A 15847-nucleotide genomic window follows, 5' to 3' on the forward strand; every position below is an offset into this window, starting at 1 on the left:
TATACCCCTCCCTCGCCGGCACTTTTTAAAGAAATAGCAACTCGCGTCTCATTGGCTAAACTCTCGTCACTGGTGAGCTCTTGGGCAGTTCCATTTACACGAACCAGAGTTGGCCAGAAGATTCTTGGTGAATGTCTGGCAGCAGCAGCAAAGTGTGGTAACTGCCGGTATGAAAAGGTCTGATTGGAACATGTAAGCTTGGTTCCCGTGTCTCAAGACGTCTGGTGAAAACCTCGCAGGAACTTACCCAGAGGGGTGGTGCCTACTGTTCAGTTTACCGAGAGCCCCCTTGGAAACTCCTGATTTGGTCCTAAGGCCTGGCGGGAGCCTCCCTTCCCAGCCTTGTTCCCACTCTTGCCCCCCATCCACACTGGTTGAGCTCTGGGCCTCTCCGTGGGTGTGCCCGTGCTCAGCGGGGTCCCCCTCATCCCAGGCGCCCCTCCTCCTGCGCTGAAGCCCTTGGGCTCTGTGCCTCCCTCCTTCCACCGTGGGCGCCTCCATTTTCTGCCCTGGGAGCTCCCACTCTGTCCCCGTCACACCCAGGCGGGCCCTGACCCGTTAAAGGCCCAGGAGACATAGCAGGTGGCAGAAGGACAAGCCTTGGCTGGCACCACTTGGAGCTGGTGAGGTACGCCTGTCAGAGCAGACAGGAGAGGAGGCCCCTCCATGAACAGACACCAGTCCTCCTAATGAGCTTCTGCCCGTAAGCCCTTTGTAATCGGGGATTCCGGGGGAAGGCGCTTAGCAGCTCGCGGTGGAGAGGGGAGCCCGGTTTTCTGTCAGGATGTGGTTCTGCCGCGGGCTCTGTTTGCCATTTTTAATGAACTAAGAGGGCTGGAAGCTGAGTAATCCCAGAATCACATGACGGAAATAATCCTCCTGTCGACACCCCTGCCCCCCTCGCCTTGGGTGCACCTTCTGGGACAGGGGCTGGCCCTGCTGGTTTGATAAAATCGGATGCTGTTCTTTCTTGACTCAAATGGGGTCAGCAACGGGAGTTAGTGGCCAGTCGAAGTGGAGCCCTGCCCTGGGGAGTCCGTTTGGCTGCTTGGGTTGGGTGATGGGTTGTGCCCAAAAAATCCATCAGGAAGACAGGTGCACGGGGAATAGGAAGCCTGCCCCACGTGGAAGTGTTGACCTCTGGCGAGGAGCTGAGGGCATCCGCGGAGGCCCGGGCAGGGCAGGGGATGTGACAGCTGCCTGATACGTGGCCTCTTCCCCCTCCCACAGGTGGAGATCAGCCCGCTGGAGAACGCCATCGAGACCATGCAGCTGACCAACGACAAGTTGAACAGCATGGTGCAGCAGCACCTGGACGACCCCAGCCTCCCCATCAATCCCCTCTCCATGCTCCTGAACGGCATCGTGGACCCCGCCGTCATGGGCGGCTTTGCCAATTACGAAAAGGCACGTGACACGCCAGCTTCCTCTTTACAGCACTGTCCTGAGGCAGACTGGCCCCAGACACCGTCTCCAAGCCCAGAGACCACCCTGGTCTCACTGAGCCAGCTCAGCAGTGCCTGAGCCCAGAGGCGGCCTCTGCAGGCTGCAGACGGTGAAGGCCCTACCCCAGGCATATGCCTCCACCCCTGCCGGGCTGCACTGATGGAGCTCTGGAGAGTGACCCTCGGGTGACTGTCCAGAGACCTGGGATTCTTAAAGGCCAGCAGTACAGTTTTAGTGAAAGACAAAAGAATTAGAATATTTAGAGGGAGCTGGTATGGTGGGGACAGCCAGCAGGTCTCCCCGGAAAATATCTCAGTAAGATCGATTGGGCAGAAGTTGAACGACGTGGGGTGTGGTCTAGACACGGGGTCTTCACTACAAGTGCTACCTGATTTTGGAAATCAGCTTCAGAGCATGACCACGGCCTCTCATCCTTTCATTGACTTGGTGTCGGTGGCTATTTTTCTGCTACAGCAGCAGAGTTGAGGCCCTTAATGCTCTGTGCCTGCCAGCCCAAGGAGGGCACAGGGTGGGGGTCACGGGCGCAGGAGCCCCTGGGAGCTGCCGCCCAGGGAACTGAGTGACCTGGGTCAGCGGTGGCTGTGCTGGGCCCCGTGGACCGGGACATCACTGAGGAGAAACAGACTCCATTTGTTGTGTTGACCTTACTGGCTGTTTTGATGGGGAGGGTCCAACCCCAGGGGAGTGAGCTGTGGGAGGGCCGGGCGGTGGGTCTGTGTCCCACACAGCTCTGTCCCCAGGACCTGGTGCACAGCACGTGTGCAGACACGCGTGTCGGCTGAGCGGGCACACTGAGTGTGTCTCCCTCTCTCCACCAGGCCTTCTTTACAGAGCGGTACCTGCAGGAGCACCCGGAGGCCCACGAAAAGATCGAGAAGCTCAAGGACCTGATTGCATGGCAGGTAGGTGTCCGATGGCAGCCTGCAGGGACATTCGGGAATGGGACAGGTGGGGGGAACTTGGGACATTTGGGGCAAGGACAGGTAGGAAAGCTGAGTCCAGAACCAGGGCCACCTTGGCACACCTGCCAGCATGGAGGCCTGGGACATTGGCTAGAGTGCGTGTGACCACGTTTTTCCTAGATAAACCTACCCACCACTGCCACGATTAACTCAACTCCTGGGTGGAGTCATGAATTTGAACACCTAGAAAGTTCTCTCTTGCAGATGAGCCTAGTCTGTTTCCTCCCCTCGGTCAGGTGAGTGCCTGCTGGAAAACCTTTGTCTGGTGTGGACAGAACAGATCACTGGGCACAAGGTCAGGGCTGTGATGTCTTAGAGAGCGTGGCTCCAGCCGCTCCTGGGAGGGGCGCTGCAGCTGATGCCCTTGGTGTGAGAGGCGGAGGTGGGAGGCCACCCGGCGCCTGCCTCCGGTTCCCCCGCCTGTGGTCAGGGTCGAGGGAAGAGGTTTTCATTTGTGTTTTCCCAGCTGTAATTCTACATATGATTTGGCTTCTCTACTCATGCTCCTGAGGCCTTCTGGGTCTCTCCTTGGAGGACATGGTCTGAAAAGGCCGGGTGGATCTTGGGGGTGTCCCGTGCTCCGTTGGAAGCGAGCGCTCGTGCGTTTGTGCCTATTGGAGCCTGGGGGTGCCCGGATCCGGTTCTCGCGGAAGCCCTGCCTACTTGCTCTGGACGTTGGGCAACTCGCTTCTTTAGGCTTCCTTTTCTTTTTTTTTAATTTTAAATATATATATATATTTTTTTTAATTGAAGTATAATTGATTTAAAGAGTTGTGTTAGTTTCTGGTCTACAGCATAGTGGTTCAGTTATACATACATACCTATATATATATTCTTTTTCATTTTCTTTTCCATTATGGTTTATTACAGGATACTGAGCATAGTTCCCTGTGCTGCACAGTAGGACCTTGTTGTTTATCTGTTTTATATATAGTGGTTTGTATCTGCTAATCCCAAACACCTAATGTATCCCTTCCCCACTCTCCAACCTTTCCCCCCACTGATAACCGTAAGTCTGTTTTCTATGTCTGTGAGTCTGTTTCTGTTTTGGAAATAAGTTCATTTTTATCATTTTTTTAGATTCCACAGATAAGTTTTATCACATGGTATTTGTCTTTCTCTGTCTGACTTACTTCACTTAGTATGATCATCTCTAGGTCCATCTCTGTTGCTGCAAATGGCATTATTGCATTCTTTTTTATGGCTAAGTAGTATTCCATTATGTATATCTGTACCACAACTTCTTCATCCAGTAGTCTGTCGATGCTATTGTATGTAGTGCTGTTGTGAACACTGAGGCCACTCCTCCGACCACATGTCTCTGTGGCACTTTGGTCCTGGCTTCTCTGTCATCAGTACCTGGACTGTATGATCTGTTCGTGTAGAGCAGGGCTGAACTTTGGTTTCAAGCCAAGTTACAAGTACTTATTTTATACATATAAAATATATATGTATATTATTGTGATAAAAACATAAAATGTACGATCGTAAACATTTTAAGTGTACAGTTCAGTGGCATCAAGTATATTCACATTGCTATGCAACCATCATCACCATCCATCTCCAGAAGTTTTGCATCTTGCAAAACTACTCTGTACACAATAAACAATAAGTCTCCATTCTCCCCAGCCCTGGAAACCACCATTCTGCTCTCTGTCTCTGTGACTTTGATTTTTCAAATCAAAGGGATCTCTTATAAATGGAATCATACATGATTTGTCCTTTTGTGACTGGCTTATTTCACTTAGCATAGTATCTTCACATTCACCCATATTATAACATGTCAGAATTTCCTTCTTTAAGGCTGAATAATATTCCCTTGTCTGTATACACATTTTATTTATCCATTCTTTCACTGATGGGCACTCGGGTTGCTTCTGCCTTTTGCTACTGTGAATAATGTTGCTGTGAACACGGGCACAGAAATACCCGTTCAACTTCCTGCTTTACTTCTTTTACGTGTACGCCCAGAAGTGGAATGGCTGGATTGCATGATAATTCTATTTAAAAATTTTTGAGGAACCCCTGTACTATTTTCCACAGCAGCTGTGCCATTTTATATTCCCACTGCCAATCATGCACAAGGGTTCCAGTTTCTCCACATCCTCATCAGCATTTGTTATTTTCAGTTTTGGGGTTTTTTTGTTTTGTTTTGTTTTGTTTTATAATAACCATCTTAATGCATGTGACTTTGCCACAAATCCATAGGCATTTGATACCAATTTGCCTTGGAATTATTCTCTGATAAGACACCCTGGGAGCTGAATCTAAGGGACCTCCTTGGCTGCGATGGTTTCTTTGCACAGATTATAAGCCTCAAGCAGGCAGTCTCCTTGCGTTACTGAAAAAGAGGCAGAGGGTTTAAAGGTCTGAATGACTGCATTTTAGATGTTGTAAAAACCAAAGGGTACAACATTCAAAACTCCACTGAAGGCTATAAAACCATTGCCACACAAAAACTAGTTTGGTCTGCAAAAGTTCTATTGATTTTTTTTTTCCTGTAAGCTTTTACAGCAAATTGGATTTTAAGAGTTTCAAGTCCTACGGAGGAAAATAATTTGTTCCCCAGAGAGAACTTTATGTTAGCATTATGTCGTCACCCCTTATAACTATATTAAAGGATGAATTTTAAAGCTGCTCACAGGAAAGCTGAAAAAAGAGAGAGAGAATCTTTTCTAGCAACTTCATTAAATCAAAGAGTGATGAAAAATACATATTCAAAACATTACCTGCAATTTTGCCTTCATTTGCAAATGTTTTGAAAACCTGTATCCTGGTATCAGTAATTGAGTCACACGGTCATTAAAAGTAAGTATTTGGGGTTATCTGAACGCTTTTCTCTGTTTTTGTTTGTTAATTGGTTTGGTTTGTTTCCTGAAACTCCATCAGGGCAGAGTGAGGCTTCCCTCGTGGGAGTCCCTGGGCTCCTTGGCAGAGATTCTGTCACTGACGGACAATCAGCCCATCGCAGTGCCGAAAGTCATGTGTGGAGGCTGGTCATTAAGTCGCAGGCAGCTCCTGGCTCTGCTTTGGCAGCTGGTGGTGGGGCTGACCTGCTCCTCCCAGGCGGGAGCTGCGGTTGCGGGCAGGCTGCCACAGGTCTCTCCTAGGCTTGCCGCTGACACCAGGTCACGCATGAGCACCAGCCCCTTCCTCAAAGGCACGGCTCCATTGTTCCCCTGACGCAGCTGTGTTGTTGAGCATCCCTGCCGTGTGTCCAAAGATGAATCCGCACGGACTCACATCCAACCGCTGTGGGGCATGCGTGTTTCTCTTTCGAGAGGCAAAAAGAGGGGATACCAAGCTCACTCACCATCCCCAGCTGATGGCAGGCGCAGCCGGGGTCGCCAGGGGCGTTGCTCCTGGCGCGTTGGCACTGCTTCCAAGTGTTCTGTGCCGCTGGCAGGCCGTGAATCTGCGCAGGAGACACACAGGAGCAAACCTCAGACACAGCACTGCCGCCCAGAAGGGCGTCTTCTGAGAGCAGCGCACGTGCTCACTTTGAACAACTCGAGGTGTGACTTTGGGGGAGTTGTCCCCGCTCCTTGGGCACTGGGAGCCTCTGTAGACACGCAGACTCCTGGAGCAAACTCTAGGATCCACTCTGGGCGTGGGGTTCAGGGATCTGCCTGAGAGATTTTGAGGCTCAGGCGGGTTGAAACCCAAAGACAGTTCCTTCTATTTGTATTTGTATTAAGCAGCTCATATGTTAGAGTGTTTGCACAGAGCATCTTTTTATTCATAGCTTCAATTGAGCCCCAAGCAAACACACAACAAGGGCCAGACCCCACCCTCCTTGTAGAAAGCTCTCTGACCCATGACAGGGGCCTGTTGAGGGGTAGATTTCATACGCCATGAATTTCACCTGCCAAGTCTCAGTTCATTCAGTACAAGACCTGAACTAAACGGTCTTAACTTCCGTCCAGTAAGTAGCTTCTTGGATGTCAAGAATCTGGCCAGGTAAGAGTTTTTATCAGACGAACCAAAAAACACAGAAATGATCAGCCCACAGTTTGCAGCTCTGAGAAAGGTCCATTCTGCATCAGAATGCTCTCTGTGTGTACAATGTCTGTGCTTTAACCTTGAGACGCACCCCATACTTGTATTTACAACACACTCATCATCCCACCTAAAGTTGTCCCCAGCCAGCCTCTGCTGTCCCCCGAGGCGGAGCTCAGGAAGCAGAAGGATTCCTGCAAGCGTTTGCTCCTGTTGAACCTGAACAAGGTTCAGCTAGCCCTGGGGAGGCCGCCGTCTGCAAGAGGAATTTGTATGGAATAGTGAAACGTCCCATCTCTTTTGAAATCTCACCTGAACACTGTCCTTTTGGTGATAACTGGCCGAAAGGGGGAACCTGGCGTGTACCTCGGGTATAGTCCCGCACTTTGTGCGGGTGGAGCCCAGGAGCGGGCGGGGTGGGCTGGAAACGCGGGGTGGGGGCGGGGCTCACTGGCTCCCTCCTCTCCTGGAGGACCACGCGCGGCAGCAGCTGCGTGCTATAAATGGCAACCAAATAAATTTTATGCGTTGATTCATCTTGATAAGATTTCTTGAATTTGCTCACATGAAATTCAATTGTGTACTTGTTATCCTTCGTACCAGTAAGTCTGCTCATTTAGATTGGAGTTCTGTCCTATTAGGAAAATCTGTCTTTAATCAGTATTTTGATTTAATTATAAATTATTAAGAGGAAGCCTCTTCGCTTGATTGCATTGAAGAGTGTCTACCTCCCAGTCCGAGCCTCAGGGAAAGAAAGGAAAATTCCTTGCACCCACCCCCAACCGCAGTGACTCTGGAGGGTCCCCTGGGTCGGAATAAAAATGCCTCTGCGATGTCTGTAGAGGTCAGCTGCGTCTCCACACTTGGCGGTGAAGTGTTGGCATGGATATTTGTGACAGCAGTGTTGGCAGAGATGTGATTATTTTTAGTTCTAAGGAAGAGCAAATTTGGTTTTCCTTTCCAAATAAGAATATCCTTCAGGACCATAGATCACATATAATTAGATTTTTACATTTTGGAATCAGGTCCTCAAATCCCTACAATAGAGGCAATATTCTTAGCGAAAAAAATGTTTGCACTGTGACATGATGACCCTTTGCTAATAGATCAAATTATAGCTAAACAAATCCAAGACACGGCTCTTCCCAAATTCAAGTGGGAAGCACAGAGGAGTCCATTCTGAGGCTGATCGTCAAGTGCGAGTCAGGCACGGCGACCGAGCGGCTGCCGTGTGCCACGCACCGCACTGGACATGTCCAGTTTCAAACACAAATGCTTTTCGTTTAGACATTCTGATTCGGGGGAGTAACGGGCCTGCTGATGAATTTAATCAGCCGGTTTGATTGGGAAACCAAAGCAGATGCGTTTTGCACGTTACCACTTACCACCTGGCACGCGTTTCTCTCCCTAGACCCTTAACTGAGAAATAAGCATCTCAACTTCTGTGTTTTTCAGATTCCGTTTCTGGCCGAAGGGATCAGGATTCATGGAGACAAAGTCACAGAAGCACTGAGGCCGTTTCATGAGAGAATGGAAGCCTGTTTCAAGCAGTTAAAGGAAAAAGTGGAGAAGCAATACGGCGTCCGGACCATGGTAAGCGGGCAGCGTGCCGGAGGGGAGGGGCGTGTCTCCGCGTCACGTTGTCTGACTGTGACAGGCTCACAGGGCAGAGTAGGAGTCGTGTACGTGACGCCTGCTTGGGAAGTGGGACCCTCAGCCCCTTCATCAGTTCATCTGCCAGAAAACTAGCAACGTCCTTTCAATAACTGCAAATGTGGTGAGTAAAGTTCCATGAATTTGCTAGATCACCAGATACCCTACTCACTGCTGTGAGCACCATTTCCCTTTCGGACGGTGGAACAACATTAAAAATCTCACAGAGGCCCATGAGACTTGGGCTGGTTCACAGAGACCACGCCTTCAGTCACACCACACACAAAGGGTTAAATAACACACACAGGGCAACAGCACTCGAGGTGTCCCAAAGCCAAGGAGGAGCCTGTGCCCAGGCCACGGTCAGAGTCCTTGAGGGGAGGAGTGGATTACCGAGGTCTGAAATTGTTACTGGAGGAAGTGGCCGCTGACCTTGGCCAAGGGTAAATTGCAGGAGCTGGGGAGGACACTGCCGGGAGAAAGGGCTCACTCCGCAGGGGCTGGAGGCCGAACTTGAGTGGCAGGCCAGAGGCGAATGCAGACACAGCTGTGCCTCGGGCAGAAGATGAATTGTAGGGTGGGTTTGGAAAGATGCCCACTTCCAAGAGCCTGGAATGTCAGTCTGGGGCAGGAGGCTCAGTTCCAGGGTGAAGGGAAGACCTGAGCTTTTGCTGAGAATTCTTGGAAGGTTTCTGAGCCAGGGCTAAGGTCAGAAGCATGGTAAAAGAGTGGCGTGTAATTCTTACTGAGGCAAAATACCTGACAGTTTAAGTCTGATGGCCAGCTTGAGACAGTCTTGATGAGCCATGTCTTAGAGGCTCTGGGGGCAGGACCAGACGCCACGCATCACTGTGGCCCCGTGGTGTGCGGTTCAGAGCAGGGCTTCCATCATTACTCACAGTTTCTGGGAGCCTCAGTGTGTCCTAGCCTTGACTGCTTGTGGGCTCGGGAGACGCCTGGCAGAGCAGATGGCCCGAGGCCCCTTTCCCCATTGTTCGGAGTTGAGCATCAGTGTGGCAAAACGAGGCGGCGAGACCTCTCTGATCTCCTAGAACCCCCACCTGCTGGCATGAGGGGATGTAAGCACACGGGTCTTCTCTTGTCCTGCAAAAGGAAGGTGGTTGCGGAAGTTAGCCCACTTTTCATAAAAGAACCAAAATGTCCAACGTGGTGCACCGTTTTGGTTTCTTTTTTGGCCCAGCTCCATCTTCCTGCCGTTCTCTGAAGTCCTCCACTGCTCTCTGTTGAATTCACTTCTTTTTCTTCCCCTGCACCTTTATCTCATTTAGCAAATACTAATTTAGTGCTTACCATGGTCCAGGGACCTTTCCGAGGTTTTTACAAATACAAGCTTGCTTGATTCCTGCAACGCTAGGGAGGAGGCGCAGGGGACATCCTCATTTTACAGATGAGGAAACAGGGACACGGGAAGGTTCACTGGCCCAAGGTCACATACTAGCAAGTGGCGGAGATTTCCTTCTCTTGCCCTTGTGGTTGGAGACACACATAAGAGAGCAGGCCTGCCCCTGCGAGGGGTTAACTTGGCTGTGATTACACTCTGTGCTCTCCCACCCTCCCCACCCCTGCCGGCCATGGCTGGTCCCAGTGCCTCCAAGCCCAGGACCTAGAGCTCCTCAGATGAGATGTCTTTGACCTTGACCCCAGCAGAGCATGACCCTGACCAAGCCATGAGTAACACAACTGCTGGGCTGTGGTCTGAAGACTCCGCGGGCGGGACTCTGGGACTGTCAGCCAGGCAGGAGCTGCTGCAGAGGGACAGGCTTGGAAATCAGGGTGCTCTCCTGCCGGGCTGCGTGGGGGGACCCTTCGTGCAAGTCAGCATCTGCAAGCAGTGCTTCATCACTTTGGAGCCTGCAACTCATTACAATCAGAGTCGAGTGGCAAGAAGAGTTGCAGAGGGTATCACAAAGCATCTCTTTCAAAGTCTGATGCCACTTTTAATTCTTTCTAAGAAATAAACACTTGGGAAATCTCCAAGTTCTCTCGCTCAGTGAAAGCCTCCTCTTTGATCAGTCATTCCATGTGGATTTCAAACAACAGAGACCTGTCTGGGTCACGAAGCGTCCTCCACAGCCCTTCCTCTGCTGCGATTCACAGTTTGGGGGCAGGCTCGCGCTTGGGCACGGGGAGGAGGGAAGCCAGGGCGGGAAGGCAGGGCTGCCGTGTGGGTGGTGGGGCCGCCCTCCGCGGCGGGCGGTGAGCCGTTTCCGCCACACTCTGAGACGGCATCCTGTCCACCAAAGTCCCGCCCCTCGGCAGGGGTGGCCAGGGCATCCCCCCCAGCCAGGGGCTGATCAGGCCTACTGGGAGCGCGATCGGGAACAGAATTAACGGTGCGTATCCCACCCGTGGGTGTTTTATCCCCGGAGCCACCTTCCTGAGTCCCCTCCATCCTGGGACCCCGCAGGCAGTTTCTCCCCGCCGCCAGCCTCCCTTGAGCAGACAAAGGGCCAGACAGATACCCTGTCATTCTCTGAAAAAATGTGGTGATAAAAAGCAGCCTGGATGAGGCTTTCCTGTCATATCTACTCTGAGAACTCTCAAGCATCTCAGAATACTTTGAAAAGCAATATAGTATCATCCTGTTTTTAAAAAGATGGATTTAAAAATAACCCCATAGGAAGGACATAAACGATTTTGTCAGGTTTTCTGAGCCAGCCTAGGCCGTGGGAAGGGAAGACATGGGCGCCCTCTGACTCCTAAGCCACGACGGCTCCGGCTGCCCCTCGGCTTTGCCCTTCATCTCGCTGGCTCCCTGTGTGAAAGCCCGGGAGGCTGGCTTCTCCTGATACTTAGGGAGTGAGGAGGGCAGACGCCAGGGTCCCCAGAGGAGGGACCCCGGGCCTCAGCCGCACTCAGCACTGGCCCCCATGCCTTCGCTGGCCCAGGGGCACACAGGAGGCATTTGTTTGTCCACAAGCTTCTGAAAAAGATTTCCGTGTTTCTCAGCCGGTCCTTCATCCTCCTCTTCAAGTCTGTTGGGGAACAGGGAAGCTTTCTCCACTCTCATCCACCTCGTCGCTTTACCACCACCCAGTCCCAGTGCTGAGCACTCAAGTCTCTGGCAGCCAGGCCCATCTCTCCTGCTGCGTCCGGGCCCCTCCGCCAGATGAGCACAGAGTGGCATCCTCACACCGGCCCTCAGTGAGATGGTTACTCCCTGCGTGCCCAGGAGGAAGCTGAGGTCCAGAGTCGAGTGGTTCCACTTTTATGCGAGGTCACATCGTCCGTGACAGAATCAAAATTCTACCCTAGCTCTAACTTCCCCACCCACTGCCAGCCCCGCTGCCAGGACAGAGACACCACTTCACTCACAGCGTCCTGGAGCCGGAGCCACATCTGTCAGGACTGGGAGGGACTAACGGCTTCAGGTGCAAAAAGAACAAGTCCTGGTTGCTCGGTTTCTGGAGGCGCTGCTCGGTCAAGAAGGAATTATGAGGCGAATGGCCCAGGGGAGCCCAGGGCCACACCTAGTGGGGGCCCTGCCAATGCAGGACCAGTAGTGGCTTCTGTCCCTCCTCCACCGGAGCCCGCTTCTGCCGTCCCTCTTTTATCCTTCCCCATCTTCCCCGCCTGTGCTTTTGCCTCCCGACCAGGACTCAAGGTTGCCTCGGGGGACAGCGCCGGCCCTCTATGGTGGGGCTGGGGCGCTCACAGCTGCTTCTGAGCCTTCCCGAGAGCCAAACGAGGTTGTCCTGCTGGCCGTCTGCACCTTCTGGTCCATAACCAACTCCCTCCTGTGCGTCCACTCACTCGGTGCTGGGATCACACGGCTGCTGTGAAGATCATTTCATCAGAGAAATGGAAACTGTCATGCCGGGCTCTCTTAGCAACGGGGCTCACAGCACCCAGAGGTCAGAAGGGTTGTGTTTCTTCTCCACAGTAAATAGAGCTGCCTTTCCTGGAACTGTGTCTCCATGTGCCCAGTGGACGATGGACCACAGAGGCAGCATCTGCCAAGCCAGAAAGGTCACCTGAGTGCAAGGCTGCTTGCTGGCTCTCTTCCCTTCTGCCGCCCACCTGGGCCCAGAGAGGATGGGGTTTTAGTCAAGCTGAGGCGGTTGCCAGGGAGAGGTGGGAAAGGCAGCCCCTCCTGGGTTGGTAGGTGGCTCGAGCAGGTGGGATTCAGAAAGACAAACCCTGGCTTCGGAAATGCTGATTCCCCACCTCTGAGCCGTCCTCAGATGCTGCTGCCGCGCGAGTGTGGGTTTTGAAAGGCAGAGGCTGCAAACAGGTCTCACTCCAAGTGTACAGAGGGTTCAGCGTTGCACGGAGATGCCAGAGAGCAGACCAGTGGCCGAGCTGGGCAAGTGGTGCCGGGCTGGCGGGCGGGGTGGTCGGGGGGCACCTAGAGTAGCAGGCAGGACTCTTCCTTGGGAAGGTCAGGGACCACAGGACACAAAACAGGCTCCCAGGGCCCAGCCAAGAGGCTGGCCGAGATGAACACTTCCAGCCTTGGGTTGCCGTCTGAACGTGTTAAAACAGGGAACCTACTGGATGGGAGAAAATATTTGCAAATTGCATGAATGAAAGAGTCAACATCCAAAACTATAGACCTCTCATACAACTCAACATCAAAAAAAAAAAAATGATTAAAAAAAGGGCAGAAGACCTGAATGGGCATTCTTCTGAAGAAGACGTGCAGACGGCCAACAGGGACGTGAACAGATGCCCCACGTTGCTTCTCATCAGGGAAACGCAAACCGAAACCATAGCGAGATGCCACTTGACACCTGGCGGAATGGCTGTCAGCGCAAAGATAGCAGATGTTGGCGAGGATGCGGAGGAAAGGGAACCCCCTACACTGTTGGCGGGAACGTAAATGGGCGCAGCGCTGTTGAGAGCCGTATGGAGTTTCCTCAGAAATCTGAAAATAAAACTACCGTACGACCCAGCAGCTCCATTCCTAGGTACATGTATGAAAAAGCCCCACTGATTCAAAAAGATACATGCACCCCGATGTTCACGGCAGCGTTACTTACAATTGCCAAGGTGTAGGGGCAACTCCAGTGTCCGTCACAAATGAATGGGTTAAAAAAGAACTGTGGTGTATTTATACAATGAAACACCACACAGCCATAAAAAAGAGTGACATTTTCCCATTTACAACAACATGGACGGGCTCGGAGGGCATTCGGCTAAGTGAAATAAGTCAGACAGAAAGACAAATACTGAGTGATATCACTTATGTGTGAAGTCTAAGAACTACAACAAACTAGTGAATGTAACAAAAAAGAAGGAGGCTCACAGAACAAACTAGTGGTTACCAGTGGGGAGGGGCAGGGGCAACATTAGGGGCAGGGGATTAAGAGGTACAAACTATCAGGTATAAAATAAGCTGCAAAAATAAGTTGTACAACACGGGGACTGTAACCGGTATTTTATAATAATATAAAGTGAGATATAACCTTTAAAAAAAGGTGAGAAGAAGATATTGTAGACTTGGAGTCTCCAGAAACATTTTTACAATTGGGGCGAATCTACAAGTAACCATTTCCTTTTAAGTTTCCTTATAAAAGCCAATTAATGACAGTGGCTGTCTCCCTGGATATGGACAATGACACCATCATTGGTACTACGCCCAAGACTGACCAGACCCTTCGTGCTGGCAAATTCTAGCTGCATATTGCTTTGGGCCAGCGGTCAGCAAACTATGGCCTGCCCTCTGTTCTTATAAATAAAGTTTTATTGGAACACAGAGGTGCTAAATAAAGTTTTATTGGAACACAGAGGTGCTCATTTATTTCTGTATTGTCTATGACTGTTTTCACGCTTGGATCAGAGACCTTTATGGCCTGCAAGCCTGAAATACTTACTATCTGGCCCTTTGCAGAAAATGTTGACCAGTGCCTGCTTCAAACTGTTCTTTCACAATTCTGAACTTTTTACCATTAAAGAGTTAGCGTATAGATCAAACAGTATTTTATATACAAAACATATGTTTAAGATACAGGCCCACTTGTCAGACCTGGAAGTGAGGTTATACAATCTGTAATCAACCGTGGTCCCAAGCAGGTCTTCTCTAGGTGATTGGCTGAATTAAATGCCAGCTTTGGTGGCGTGGGTTTGGGGCTTAGGGAGGTCGAAGCCACACAGAGACGGGTGCCCCATGGGAATCTGGTTTCTGCATCCTCAGGTTAAAGGAAGGAGCTTCTGCAGCAGCTGCGGTCCCAGATGTGCCAACATCTGGCTAGGGGTGTGGGTACACTGGCATTTTGTAGCTAATTAGATGTTGACATGTGCTGTATTTCAGTGGTGCTTATTTTGTTAATATACAATGGTATGTCAAAGAAGGATGGAAAACTCTATCCAGAGACCGTTTTTCTCTAGAATTCATCCCTCGTCCACTCTCTGGCGAGTAGGAGGAGTTTTAGCAGCTCTGCCATGGACTCATCTAATCCATTGTACCAGTCACTGGAGGGGAGGAAATCTGCCTTCAATTAATTAGTTAATCAGCTGGGGCATCTTATTTTAGTCTAGAGAAGGTCAGGCATTATGCACCCATGTATTTTGGTGATCTGCATGGCTTTTCAGTATGCAGAAATGTACAAAGTTCATCTAAAGATCTTGCAAATTCTTTAGTCCCATGATAGATATTATTCTATAAGTTAAAATTTCTAATCAGTATGTGACTTTGGTACAGGTTGATGCATTGTGGTCTTGGTACAGAAAATTGCATTTAAAATTTAAAAAATCAGCTCTTTTTGGTATTTTTCATAATATCAAATGCGATTTCAAAAAACTTTCCAAATACCATTATTTTCATCTTCAGCTCTGAACAAGAACATGTACTGTTCATAAAAGTATCGACAATATTGGTCTAGATTCCAGGCTGCTAAGACCACTGACCAAGTCTCTCTCCCTCTCTGTCTGTCTCCCCAAGCCCTCAAGTCTGGATGACAGAAGAGGCAGCCGTCCCCGGTCCATGGTGCGATCCTTCACGATGCCTTCTTCCTCCCGGCCCCTGTCGGTGGCCTCCGTCTCGTCCCTGTCATCGGACAGCACCCCTTCCAGGCCGGGCTCTGATGGGTGAGTCTGATGGGTGAGGGGCCTGGAGGAGCCACTTGGGGCCCTGGCTTTGTTTCACCACAACTGAGAGGATTTGTACAAATCAGACTCTCTTTGAAATGAAGACTCTCCAAGACTCTACAACCATAGGGCCCACTAAGACTCGCAGGGTCTTGTGAGTCTTTGAGAAAAAATTCTGACTTTGGGTACCACTTTGGTAAGATTTCCATGAAATCTTAAAACCTCCAGTGAGTGTTCAGTCCTTTTCAACAAGTCCCAGAAGCACGTGGTGCATTTCTTGCCAGCTGTCTGCCTGTACTTTTCATCATTTGCTCCCTTCCAAAGTGTCATACAAGGGCAGGGCTGTCACACCCATGTAGGCTGGAAGGGCCACCTTCTTTCTGCAAGATATTTTTGGAGACCCAGTTTTTCTCTCAAGCACAGGATGGCATAGAGCAACTAAAAAGGGAACAAGAACGGAATAGACAAACATTCACTGAACTCCCGCTGTCTCCTGCAAAGAGAACTTCAATATTGACTTTTCTGGTGTGTTTTGGGGTTGCGTACATGGAAAGTTTGTTCTGATTATACTGAAAGAAAAAATGTCACATGCAATTTAAACATCAGAGAAAATCTTCTAATTGTTTTACCACCCAGTTTGCACAGTGTGGGGTTTATCCAAGCCCGTTTGGTTTACAATCCATCATCCTATCAAACCCGTAGTCTCATGGCCCCTG

General features: G+C 50.4%; 1 protein-coding gene across 2 annotated transcripts in view; it reads left to right on the plus strand.

Moving 5' to 3' along the window:
* Positions 1–15847, plus strand: part of DOCK1 (dedicator of cytokinesis 1) — a 484546-nt gene that overhangs the window by 453541 nt on the left and 15158 nt on the right. For both annotated transcript variants that reach the window (XM_031460760.2, XM_064488534.1), the window contains exons 45-48: positions 1231–1407; positions 2286–2369; positions 7884–8021; positions 14986–15131. In XM_031460760.2, the coding sequence (XP_031316620.2) occupies positions 1231–1407; positions 2286–2369; positions 7884–8021; positions 14986–15131 (545 nt within the window). The remainder of the gene's footprint in view (positions 1–1230; positions 1408–2285; positions 2370–7883; positions 8022–14985; positions 15132–15847) is intronic.

This window comes from Camelus dromedarius, chromosome 8 (genome assembly GCF_036321535.1).
Source record: "Camelus dromedarius isolate mCamDro1 chromosome 8, mCamDro1.pat, whole genome shotgun sequence".
Classification (NCBI taxonomy): Eukaryota; Metazoa; Chordata; class Mammalia; order Artiodactyla; family Camelidae; genus Camelus; species Camelus dromedarius.